The following is a 13,900-nucleotide window of genomic DNA, read 5'->3' as shown; positions in this document are numbered from 1 at the left end:
GAGTCGATATATTGGTTGATTGATGAGTTACTAGTTATTGAAGTAGATCAGTGCTTAAACCATATAAACCAATGTAACTAGTATAAAGTTATATAATAATATATATTATTTGCGGGCACAGTAATATTTATTAGTCTTGGGTAAATTGGTGGGCAGAGTAAACGTACAGATAAATGTATAGCATGACAGTGCTTGAAAAAAGCATAGCAAATATAAAATCTAACAAAAAAGATGGTTGAACAACTGCGTGATGACCTGTGACAAAGTTTCTGTATACAGAGTAAATTTTCGTAATTTGATCCACAGTCAAAAGTGCAGTGTTTCGAAAGGGCGAAGCATGAACATGATGTGGGTGTCAAGTGCGAGAGGAGGGGGGCACCAATATGAATGTGAAAGTGAGTGAGGAGGGGGCCACCTATATGCATGTGAACAACTGCAATACGAATGTCTTCTAAATTAGTTTACACATTAGTTGGAGGTGACATTTGTAGAACTTTATGCAAAGTAAATAAATTTTCAAATTTAACCCTCATTCAAGTGAAGAGTGTTCTGAATTGAACAATTTGGAGGAGTAAAGATACATTAAAGCAGAAGTACATAGTCTAATAGGCAAGCATAAGTACATAATCTAATAAAGAACTACAACTACAAAGTCTAATAAACAAGCAGAAGTACATAGTCTAATAAGCAAGGTCAAATTAATGTTGTGAAGGAAATTCGTCCAACATTGACATCGAAGGCATCATCTTAACTGTCATGATTTTCTTCATGATTTTCTTCTGAATGTGCTGCGAAAACAGTTTCGTCACCAGGCCATTGAACCAAATGGTTAAATTCTTCAGCGCTGGGCCAAACCGATGTGCTTTGACCCGAGTGGTGTAAAGCATATGAGTGGAAGGACCCATTAAGGCTGACCATTGCTCTGTAGTTTGCTGCTTGTTGATGTTGAACATGTTTCATGTGAGACTCTAAATTTTTCATGTAATCAAGCATACTCATGTCAGGAACCGTGGGTGAAGGCAACTGGTTTACTGGGTGTACCACTGCTTCGTCTTGACGTTCTTGACTTTGTTGTCTTTGTGATTGTTGTTAGTCATTGTTTGAGCATTTCCTCTCTATGAATTTTTTGTCATTATATCGAACCTTATTGTTCACAATCGATTTTGTATGACTACTTTCCTGAGTTGTCATTATATCCTACAAAACATATTAATTGAACAATGAATACGTCATTCAAAACTCAACAACAATGAAACAACATCAATCTTTAAAAAATAAAACAATTCAGAGATAATGTACTCTGTAAATGTGCTTGTGCAAGAGATTGACTTTGGGTCAACACAGGACACATAATAGGGACAAACAACTTAGATTATTCCCCACCCCACCCCAACCAATAACAACACAAACCTAAGTGAAGTGAATTTTGTGGTTACTTCACACTACCTTACATTCATGACCTCTAAACACCTGATTTAACTCGCTTTATCCCCCACCTCATGCCCCACCCCAACCAACATGAACACTATTACTCTCTTTTTACCTTTCTTATCCATGTCAAGATTAAACAATTTCCTTAAAAATTTTGGTACCTCATCAACCTAACATTCCAAAGAAAGACTCTGCATTATTTACACCAAGACACATATATGCAATAATCACTCACAGAATTATTTATCCAAAGAATCACTCTGCATTATTTTTACACCAAGACACATATATGCAATAATCACTCACGGGATTATCTATCCAAAGAAAGACTCTGCATTATTTATACATCAAGACACATATATGCAATAGTCACTCCCAGAACTATCTATATATAGTATGAGTATGTAGTGACCTCTCTCTCTTTGTCTATATACTCAACCGTGACTGAATTCACAATATCATAACTTCAGAAAATACCTATTTTGGAGAAAAAAATACTAAAAAACCATGCATACTTACACAAACTAAGTACATGAAAATATATACTTTTACCAATATATTCCACAAAAAATCAAGTCATACTCCAAAAAAATAAGCAAATAGTAAACACAGACAACTATGATCACATCAGATGTAGTTCTTTGTATATTCTAATTATAATTAATTCTTCTTCTTTGTGCATCCTAACATACTACTACCAAATAAAATACTACAATAACAGACCCACCAAGTAACCCCAACATGAAATACAAGAATATATTGTCTTAAGTGTGTGCAAAAAATTGACTTTGGGTCATACAAGGTTCACCACAAGGCAAATAACAGATCACCCAAAAAAAATCACACAACATCAGTGTTTCACTTAATAAACCAATGAATAAAAAATGTATTACCTTTGGTCATCAATAGCACCACCCAACCACCGTGAAAAGAGGATATGAAAGAGGAGAGCGTCACCCAACAATAGCGCCACCCAACCCCCAACCACCGTTAAAAGAGATGCACCCACGATGACGACGACGAACACTAAAAGAGAAAACTTGAGGAGAAGGTGAAAAAGGATGTGGAGGAGAAGAGCACGAAACTAATAGTGAAAGAGGAATGATGCAGCTAAAGCTCCAATTTCTTATAACATAATTTCACAGTTGTACCTAAGCACCCAAATGTTAAACCATTTCAAAATATTGTTATAAACCCCACAACAGAAATAAAATATTATTATTTTTGCCACATGCGCATGCTGAGCAACTCCTTTAGAGTTGTCCAAATATGGGGACTCAAAAATGTAATTTAAAATTTTTTTGTTGACTCGAAGAAGCGATTTACCAGTTCAATTCGATACTCAGTTGCTTACATCGCTGAGTTCGTAACAGCACCAATTGAAAGATAGTTGTAGATCTGATAAGGTGAATCTAACATTTACTAAAATTGTTACATCAAAGTCTTCTATGTGGTAACATCAATTTAATTAAATGATCTCTCGGAAGACTATTGTATCCTAGGTTTCTATAAAAAGTTTCTTTGTTTGGTTGAGATTTTGGCATGCACCCCGTGGTTTTTAACCTCAACCCGATATTTGTATAAAATGATTAAAGAAAATTAGTTTTTAAACAAGAGAGAAAGTGTGTTAAAATATATTTCAAATTTGATATTTTTTGATTTGGATTTCTATTTTTAATTTCAGAATTTTTTTCAAAATTTTCAAAATCTCTTTCCTGTCATTTTTAGTTTTATTTACTGGAATGTATGTATTTTTTATATTCTGAAATTGTTTTTTCAAAACTGAATTTTGGTTTTTCAATTTTATTCTAAAATTTCATTTCTATAACAAAAAATCTATTCTAAATACAAAAAATTATTCTGAATTTTCTTTTTTAAAATATATATTTTCTAATTCTGAATTTTCAATTCCAAAAAACAATTTTAAAAATTCAAAAATTGATAGTACAGGTCAAAACTCATCGGGTGCGATTTTTTGGTTAAAAGCATTCATTACAAAAGAATAAAAATTACTTATTACTGTCCACATGAATATCACAAATAAATTCTATTTTGACTTTCAATAAGATTATCTTATAACCTATTATTAGGATGAACTGCTATGTTTTAAGTCCAAAAGGTTTATTTGCATTAAATATTTATTATTATTACTTATTTTATGCATTAATATAGGTTTAATTGTTTTTATATATTGACATTATTTTTCATATACACTCACGCGAGTTACGATAGTTACAATATTTTATCTCTTTTCTGATACTCAACTCTAGTTTACCAACATTGGTTAAGCCAGCCGCTATAATTGAACAAATTTTCTTTGTAACTGAGTTTTTCTAACTAATACATATAGAGATTGTGAATGTGAGTGTTGATGATATATTTAGTCAATAAATACTCTACCCAGTTAAAAACCCTTATAGATCATCACAAGCAAGACTAAGGTACTTTGATAATAAAGTTCTTAGTGTCTGAATATGTTGAGCCCTCCTTATAATAAAATTTTCATTTAGACTTCAATCTTCGTTCTGGCCTTAAAAATATATTTGAGAATTCACGGATTCAAGTCCTCCTAGTTTACCGTATCCCTTTCTTCTCCAAATGCCTAAAATGTACATGCAGTTAACGAAGGCTGTAAAGATAAATACACACTTAAATTCAACTATAACATAGACCTCTACAACAACGTTTTCAAGGTAATAAATTGGTTACTTAAAAATGAGATGCTTGGTCATAGGATCATCCGATGGACATAGTAAACATCAAAATTTTGAGACTACAACACCCACTAATTCATTTTATCGATTAGTTCGTTGATGAGATCCTCACGGTTCCCTGTGTCTCCACCCTCCTTGTATAGGGTTTTTGATCCTTTCAATCCTTCAGCTGGCTTGTTGAGCACAAAGGGCCACATAAATTTGACAACTTCCTTAAAGTGGGGACCGGCATTATATATCTGATGCACCATGTCCTCTAGACAGACAACACCAAACTTTCCTAATTCCTGCATGGGAAAAATTGGAACAATCACAAATGCAATTAGGGAGAAAAGATAAATGATAACCAGGAATCCAGGAACACCATATATTACCTGATCAATAATGTTATTATCTGTCAAGGGAACTTTCCGCCCATCCATCCTTGCAAGTCCTTTCTTGTAAATCAGCTCCTTTATGTTTTTAAGGTTTGGATATCTTCAAAAGACACATTCACAAAAAAAAAAATCCTTAGCAAGTGGCAAGTGATCTTCTTTCCTTTATCAACGAACACAGCATATACAGGAAATAAACATAAAAATAAATAACAAAACAAGGTTTTGAAAGCATTCCACATTCGGTGAAATACACTTGCCAAATGACATGCAAACAGATTTATTTGTCGGGTTGGTACATAATCAACATGCTTAGGGCATTTTCCTTTCTCAGATAACTTGTAGGCATCTACTATAAGCATCTTTAACTCAAATATTAACAGTCTGTTCAGATAAACAACTTAATAAAGGCTTATTGAACAAGAACTTTGTTTGGATATTATAAGCATTCCACAAGTATTATATCACAAGATAAATGTAAATAAATCCATCCAAACGGACACTAAAACTTAGTTTGCCCATTCCACAATCAATACATGTAAATCCCAGACTTCCCCGCTTTCCTTTCAACCTTCATACGTCCTAAAAACCTGCCTAGTAACTCGCTAACACCAAAAACATAAAGCACAAAATCATGAGCATAAATTAATGTCATACCCATAGGTCACAAATGGTTCCACCCTCTGCAGCTTGGCCATTATTCCCTCACTTGGCTTCACAAAAACAGCACTGAACATACTCCTCAAACCCAAGCTGTATAACACCTTCCTTGTCCTTGGATGCATGTCCTTTTTCCTAAGCAAACCACAAGTAACAGATGTCATCACTTATTCAATTCACAATTCCAAAAGCATCAAACATCCAAGAAAAAAAAAGGTTTAGCTACCTATTTGGTCCCAGCATAATCTTTATAATTTAGTCTCTACACTCAGAAACTACTCATTTTAGTCTCTACACATACACTTTTCTATTCGTTTTAGTTTTAGTCCCTACACGTAAAACTTTTAATCTTTACACCTCGCACGTTCATTTATTATCAGTTTTACTCCCTCCAATTTAGGAGGGCAGGGACTAAAACAGATTGAAAAATGCGTACAAAGGAACTAAAACGGGCACTTTCTGAGTGCATGGACTAAAACCAAAAAATATTGTAAATATATAGGAGGCAAAGAGCAATTAAGCTAAAAAGAAAAACAAGGAACTGTACCTACCCCTGTATGCGAATGATTATCAATACGTTGGAGTTAGCATGAGGAACTTTCCTCTTCACCCTCCGTTTCATCCTAAGGAGGTCCACTTCCTATAAACACACCAAAAGCATTAGGTTTTGCATTAGGTTCAGGTAAACGAGTGACGAGTAGTTCGTTAGTTAGTTACCTGGTTGCGATACTCATGAATGAAATCCTCGGGCTTCTTGATGGACTGAAAACTCTTGTGCTGGAATTGCTCTTTCTTTCTCAATGCCCATGCTTCCCTGCTTTTCCGCTTCTTCAGTATAACCTCGGGGATGTAATTCAGAGGTTTTGGATCCTCTTCTGCCATATCTGCACACAAACAATGAGCAGGTGGCAAGCTTAGGGTTATGAAAGCATAGAGAGGGAGAGATAAGAGTTTAGGAGCGAGAGAGAACCTGACGGAGACGATGTCTTTCTAGCGGCGGAGAACGGCGGCGACAAATCACGAATCTGAAGCCCTAACGTATGTATAGTATTTTGTTTCGATGTTATATAGTGCTGATTTTTTTTTCATTCATATCTTTCTTAATTTCATTTTGATTGTGACTTTTGTTGGGCTCGACTTTGAGGGCCGCTTCTTCCTGCACCTCCCCATGTTATTGTGCCATCTACATAATTTTTTTATATTTCAAAAATATTTTTTTGTAAAAAAGTTTAAGTGTAATTTATATTCTGGATTATATAATATAAATTACTTTCTAAATTTATAGTTAACTTTCAATTATTTAATTTGAAAGTTTTTTTTTCAAATTCGTGATTAGCTTCCAAATTACATAATTCAGAAGTCTTTTTTAAATTTGAAAACAGTTTACGGATTATGTAATCTAGATATATCACAGATTATATAATCCAGAAACTAATCTCATATTTAGAAAAAAAATTGAATTATATAATTTGAAATACTATTTTTTTAAATATATTTTGAATTATTCCTAAATTATTTTCAGATATAATATTAACTTCTGGATTATGTAATTTATAATATTTTTTTTTCCGGATTCTATAAATTTGGAGATGACTTCGGATCCAAAAATATCTTTAAGATTATGTAATCCATGTGTTTTAAAAATATGAAAGGCACTCAAATCAGTGATAAACCAGTGCAAGAAAAAGAGTGGAGGTCATCAGGGTGCTGGGTGAGATAAAATGGAATAGTGTGGAAATTTAAAGGTTACTGAAAGAATGTACGGAGTCAAATCTCTGCAATCTACATCCGCATAAATTTAAGCGGCACTTTTTAAGATAAGGGAAAGGAGAAAATTACCCTTATTTACGTTTTCGTGTCTATATATCCGTATTTTTATTTTTATTATTTATATATATTTATATTTAATATTAAAATTCGAATAAATAATGTTATTATTCCCACATTTATATTCATAATATAAATTTATAATACATTATGAATAAAAAATATCATTATTATTATTATCGTAAAATTATTATTTCTCTCTCTAATTTTCTCTTTTTTTCTTATTAATTTTTTTATAATATATCAGTTTTTCACAAAATATGGAAAGTATGGTAAAAAAAAGGTGGAAAGGAGGTACGTGAAAGGAATGAGAGAGAAAGTGAGAAGTAGGGTAAGTGATTTATGTGTAATGGAGAATTATAAAAATTATTTTTTAAATAAATTTTAAAACTGTTACAATAATGGAGAATAATTAGGAATAATAAATGTGCACTTCTCAAACAGTTTTTTCAAATTTAATATTAACTATTTTTTTAGTTTTAAATTTAAGTAATTATAAAATGACGAAATAACCAAAATAAAATATTGATATAAAAATAAAATAGGAAAATAAATTTATACAACCAAAAACCAAAAATAGTTATAATGAAGAATCTTCTATATATATATATAAGTATAAATTATAGATAACTAAATTAAATTAATAAAATAAAATATTTGTTAATAAAATTAGAGTAAAAAAATTAAGTTAGTTAATAATAAGATAAACAATAAATATATATATATATATATATATATATATATTAATTTCAAGTGGAAAACATAAGATATGTTAAAATATAAATAACACTAAAATTAAAATATATTGAGATTGAATAATAAATGGTTACAAATTAAAAGTGCTTAATTTTATAATAATTGCTTTAAAAAATATATTAAAATTATAAAATTATTAACTAATTTTAGGATTTTTTTTTTCTTTTCTTATATATTTTCCATCTTTCATGGTTAAGATTTTGAATGTTTATACCACATTAATATTTTAAAAATAAAAAAAATAATGTAAAATAAATTAATTAGAATTAGTTATATAATTTTTCTTTAAATTATTATATATGTCACAGTTCTTATCATTCAATTTTTTTTTTCAAATTTTACAATCATAAATACACTCTTTAATAATTATATAAATATTAGTCTTTGCATAACTAAAGAAAATTTAAAAATTATAAAAATTAAATATTTATATTTACTTTTAATTAGACAATTTAAAAATTGTAAATAATTTTTTTTAAAAAAATTATATAACTTTTTAATACTATTTTTTGATAAAACTAATTAAAGTAAAGAAAAGTAAGTTAATAAATAATAAGATATACATGAAATGGAATTAAGCTTTTTTCCAATATTAAAAAAACTATGAGATTCAAAATCATGAGAATTAAAAGAAAAGAATACCATTACTGTGGAATACTTTTATACTATATTTAATCCTCTCCACCCATAACCCTACAAAATCAGACCAAACATTCCACGAATATGAAAGTACATTAGTCAACAATGGTTGGGGGTGCCTCATTGTTAGAATGGTCAATCACTGGTTCTTCAGATATTTCATCATTAGTAGCCAATGTTTTAAAAGCATAATGTTTTAGATGTTTCAGACCCTGCTAGATCATTGTTGGGCTGAAAATCAACACCAACAGCTGGATCAACGTTAATATGAGGAGTCACCACCTGATCTCCTTCAAATATATCAATCATCAAGCCTAACACCTGGAAGACAAAAGATATTAATTAGGAATCAATGTCCAATTGTCTTCTCTTCCATGTAATTTGCTAACTATCATAATTGAGAAGCAGTAATATACTAAATATAAAATAAGATAATATTAATGATTTAATATGACAACAAAAGTGATTACAATTCTAACAGAAACATTCTCTCTAAACTCATCCAAAAAAACACTAAATATCGAAATAATTGTTTTACCTTGCATACACTAGAAAAAAAATAACTTCCTGCCAAAACTCAAACAAAACACATGAATAAGCAAACAAACAAATCAGTGTTACGTTAATAATCATTTTTCCCAAATTAATGGGGGTGAAGATGAAGGAATATAGTAGAATGAGAAAAAGAAGAATAAAAGTGTAATCTGCTCCTAGAGGGTTCAAGCAAGCAAGGTCAGAATCAACCTGGTTGAGATTAGTGAAAGGGGTCGCGAAAGGTTGGGGAGAACAATTGATTCTCCTTCACCTAGATCAGCTTCTTCATTTTCTACTTCTTCCGCCTCCACTTGCTCTTCCAACAATTAAATAATCGAAATTATATAGGCTTCTTTTGTGCTTCTTTTATACTATCGCGAGAGAGCATTGGAAAAGAGTGGAGGCTGATGAAAAGGCAGAATGGATGTAGGGGACGTGAGACAGTTACTTTAGATTTTTTATAATAGTTGGTTATTGTAAATGGTTGTGTTTGGCCACTACTTACTCACGTCTCCTAATATTTTATATATAGGTATAAATTTATATTAAACCTTATGTTTTTTCTCCTCTCACCTCTTCTTTTTCTTATGTTTGCGTTGTATCCCCCTCCACTGCAACCCTTGTCTTCTCATGTCCTTAAATGCGAGAGCCCTACTCAAACTACATTGTCCATCATCATTGATGATTAGATTGTAATGTTACTAGTACGTTGACTCGTGGAACGCACAAGAAATTTTAGAAATTTTATATATAAATATTTATATTAGAATTAATAAATATTTTTTATATATAAAAATTATAAAATTCAGTAAATGAAATTAAATATAGTACACTAAACATTGTAAATAAGTTTACGTACTTTTGCATATCAAAGAATTTAATATAACTTAACATAAATTTGGAATTTTAGTAGTCCACAAAATAATTATAATATAAGTAAAAATGAATGAATAAATTTTTGTCATAACAAATACATTACAATACAATAATTTGAACAAATACATTATATAAATAATTATATAATATTATAACATATTTACGGTGAAAATGAAGTCCTCTTCACTAACTTCATGTTATCTTCATGCTGTAAGTTAATATGCAAAAATCTCGCAGAAAAATTATTGCAATTAAAAAATAATTCATTATTAGTACAATTATCTTAAATTTAAATGTGTATTTCTTCCATAAACATATTGTAGGCAAAAATCATATTAAATTATGAAGTCACCTTTTGTCATATAAATTAAAATGCAGTATAATACAAATAAAACATGATGAAATATAAATACAATGAAATACTATTTATATAAATAACTAAAGATCTTAAAAATCATACAACAAAAATAAACATATATGCATCATCAGGTTTCTAGACAAAAAAAGCAACTAACTTAAGACTTCAATGACTAATGAATAATAAACCTTATATAAAGAATAAAATGAATATAAGCATTCTATAATATTAACACAAAATATATAAAATAAAAAATATGATCAAAGATTTTTATGACTTTAATATACTAGCAATTGTTATAGCGTTAAGCATATGTAATAATAGCAACATATTATAAATATACCAGATAATGAAACAAAAATGTAATTATGTATTCACATTGCAAGAAATGCATGAACAAATAGAATATGAATACTACTAAACATAAACATATAGTCAACATAAACATAAAGAACACTTAACTATTTAGGTTTTCAAAAAAGTCAAAGCACAAAAATAAATATGTTTGATCTTTCGTAAGCACTGGTAATTATTATCCTAAGAGAATAATAAAAGAAATTATCCATGATAGCTTAAATTGTGAATAGAAGTAAGTAACAAAACCCTGATATGAGAAGAAGGATTTCTGGTATCACATTCAAAGATAATCTTGTCTCCTTCAATTTCGTCCAAATAACGATTTACTCCACTTAAAGAGACGTCATACATATAAACAGTTATATGGAAAGCGTTCTGACCCACGTAACGGAATAACATATAATGATCATCTGTGAAGCCATAAAAATTAGTCAAAGTAAACCATCCACGCAACATTTCTGGCGACAATAAATTTTCGTCATACTGCACTATATGGACGTTCCCTTCTGAATCCGCAAGGGTCCACTCCTATCCAAGTTCTTTTTGAAACTCGATGGCGAAAACACGATCAACATAACCAAGCTATTGATTTTAAAATAAAGAAAAAAAAGAGTCAGGATATGAAGAAACTGTTTAAAAGGACAATTTTTAGAAAAAAAATATAAATATACCTACTTCACCACGGTTGTTCATGCACCAAAAGACTCCTCTTGGTTCAAGTCTAATGATTTCTTCAGCACTGGACGCCATTAAATGAATAATGAAGAAAACACCAAGAAGTAAGTAGGAGAGAAAGTGAATAATAAAGAAAGCACAAGAAAGGAAGTAATAGAGAAGAAAATTTTATAGAGGAACAAAGAAGAAAAGAGTACGATTGTAAATAATAAAAAACCGCACAATGTTATGACCTTTGGTGTAACTATTTATTTATAACATATTTTATTTATGACCTTTGGTTTGTCCATTGCAACAAAGAACAGTTTGTTTCATTTCAAGTACAACATTAATTAATATTAATTAAATAATATTAAAAAATAAAAATTAAACTGAAATTAAATTTGTTAAAAAAAAATAACAACAATTATACCCACCAAACAATTCACATGTAGGTAAAACATGTAAATAGTTATAAATCATATATAAAATATTTTAAGTTTCAATGTTTCCAATAACGTCAAAAAGAATAATATTGTTAATGTACATTATGTCATATAATTACTTAAATATAACAATATATATATATATATATAATATTTATAATATTTATAATATTTAATATTTAATTTTAATAAAAAGGTTAAATTTAATGTGTACAAAATCAAGTACGTCATAGTGAATATAAAAAAAGTACAAATCAAGTAGGTCACAGTATCTGTAAATTTATGAGTTGATTGTTATGAGATATATGGAAAGCACGCATGTATCAATAAATAAAGTCTTTAAATATTTATTTATTTGTTTTATTTAATAAATTTGTTTTATTTAATAAATATTTTGGAATAATGAATTTGTCAATTTTTAAGAAGTTTGATAATGAGAAACATAACATAAAAAACAAATAAAATAAAATGATAAAGAACTCCCCAGAAAAAAAAAACATTACAAACAACATATAATTATTTTATATAAATAATAATAATAATAATTAAGTATTTAAATCCAAAGGTTAAATTTTAAATAATTAAAATAAATAAATTTGTATTATGTACAAAAATATTTTGGGAATCCTAAAAGTTATTGTCACGGTTAATATTGGGATGAAATGATTATCTGCTGCATTAACTCTGCATAGGAAGAGTAAAATAAATTTCGAAAAAAAGTGTATAAGGAAATCAGAAAGGTACACCCTATCTCAAAGAGAATAAAATAAATTAGTGAGTTAATTACTCTGACACCTATTCAATGCACCCATGTATCAATAAACAAAAGCCTTGAAAATATTAAATGATTTAGCTTCTATCTTGTTTTGTTGAGCATAATATTGATATATACTCAACCGAGTAACGTATATAATGCATTTAAGGTATGAGTTATAAGGTATAAAAACATAGCATGATAATTAAATAACAAATAATTGTAAGACATAACATATAAGAAACAATAATAATAATTAAACAAAATAGATGCTCTAATAATTGCTTATTTTGGGCCTAAGAATATCATATTTTATATTAAATTAAAATTCTAACCATTTAAATAAGAAAAATAAATATAAGTACTACAGAAGAATAATTAATATACTTAATATGTAGATAAAAATGATGACCATGACAAAACAATAATTAAAGATGAGATGTGAGCAACTGATGTTCTAGTTGACATATTTTTGTCGTAACAATATTATATTCAAATGTCAACCATTTAAATAACAATTTGTTATACAGTTTAGTACACATGATTTGAAGAATAAGTATAAGGTAATTGACATACCTGTAAAGTTTATTGAAACAAACAATCTTACCTAAAATATTCAGAAAAAAAAATTATTATATCAGTTATAAATAAATAAAAAACTGATTAAAGTAACATAATATATATATATATAAATGTATTGAAGTCTAAGAAATTATTTTAACTCCAAAATTAAGCATACCTGAAACATTGTGTCCTGTGATGAAACCAAAACATTACACAAAGAAATTTTAAAAAATAATTCTACTAATACATCAAAATATGTTCTCAATAGAAATTAAATAATATGTACACAGTAACGAATAGAAACTAAAATTGTCCAAGTACGGCTAATAATACATTAAAATTACTTCCTTTTCAATCTTGATATTTGTCCTTAATGTCTTCAATGAGATATGATCATCCAGTCTGTAGCCCTTAATAGAATTTCACTCCATAAATCAATAGTTTCACATTGCCTTTCAAGAGCCTTATTTGACAATTTATTAACAATATTGGGATATTAAGTACAAAAATTGATAGACGAAATTTGTAATAGTAAGAATAAATTATGTAAATTAATAATTTAAGTAAGCAATACCTCATCAAGTGCTTCAGAGAATCATCATGTATGAACTTTAATAGTACACAACTGTTTCTTCTGTTAAGGAAATTCCTTTAAAACATGAAATGAAATTAAAAAACTATGACAAAGGTATTTCAGAATTGGATCTACCACATTCTACACTTGATAAAGAATACGTACCATACTTTCAAGATGACCATCTAAATATTTTCCGATAAAATAAGGTTCGTACAGACTTTTGTGTCACACAAAATCAGTGGTCAAACCTGTTACAGACAATGTATATTAGTTCTTAAATTCGTGTTCATATATTACAAAAAAGAGATGAGAAATAAGAATATTTTTCAATTAATTAAAGAATTTTCATACCTCATATGTAAAGCTGTAAGAATATACT

At 28.8% G+C, this 13,900-nt stretch overlaps 1 protein-coding gene across 1 annotated transcript; it reads right to left on the bottom strand.

The window, feature by feature from the left end:
• Window positions 1-4,063: 4,063 nt before the first annotated feature.
• On the bottom strand, window positions 4,064-6,278 carry LOC137813824 (Ribosomal protein L30/L7 family protein). The gene is made up of 6 exons (XM_068616267.2): window positions 6,150-6,278; window positions 5,897-6,063; window positions 5,731-5,819; window positions 5,177-5,314; window positions 4,520-4,622; window positions 4,064-4,432 (listed from the first exon to the last, which is right to left on the bottom strand). The coding sequence occupies exons 2-6, from the start codon at window positions 6,059-6,061 to the stop codon at window positions 4,217-4,219; spliced, it is 711 nt and encodes a 236-aa protein (XP_068472368.1). The 5' UTR covers window positions 6,062-6,063; window positions 6,150-6,278; the 3' UTR covers window positions 4,064-4,216.
• Between the last annotated feature and the right edge of the window lie 7,622 nt (window positions 6,279-13,900).

Source organism: Phaseolus vulgaris, chromosome 1 (genome assembly GCF_051622355.1).
Source record: "Phaseolus vulgaris cultivar YP4 chromosome 1, ASM5162235v1, whole genome shotgun sequence".
NCBI lineage: Eukaryota > Viridiplantae > Streptophyta > Magnoliopsida > Fabales > Fabaceae > Phaseolus > Phaseolus vulgaris.
Note: the sequence above shows the minus strand (reverse complement) of the source record. Positions and strands in the feature narration are given on the sequence as shown.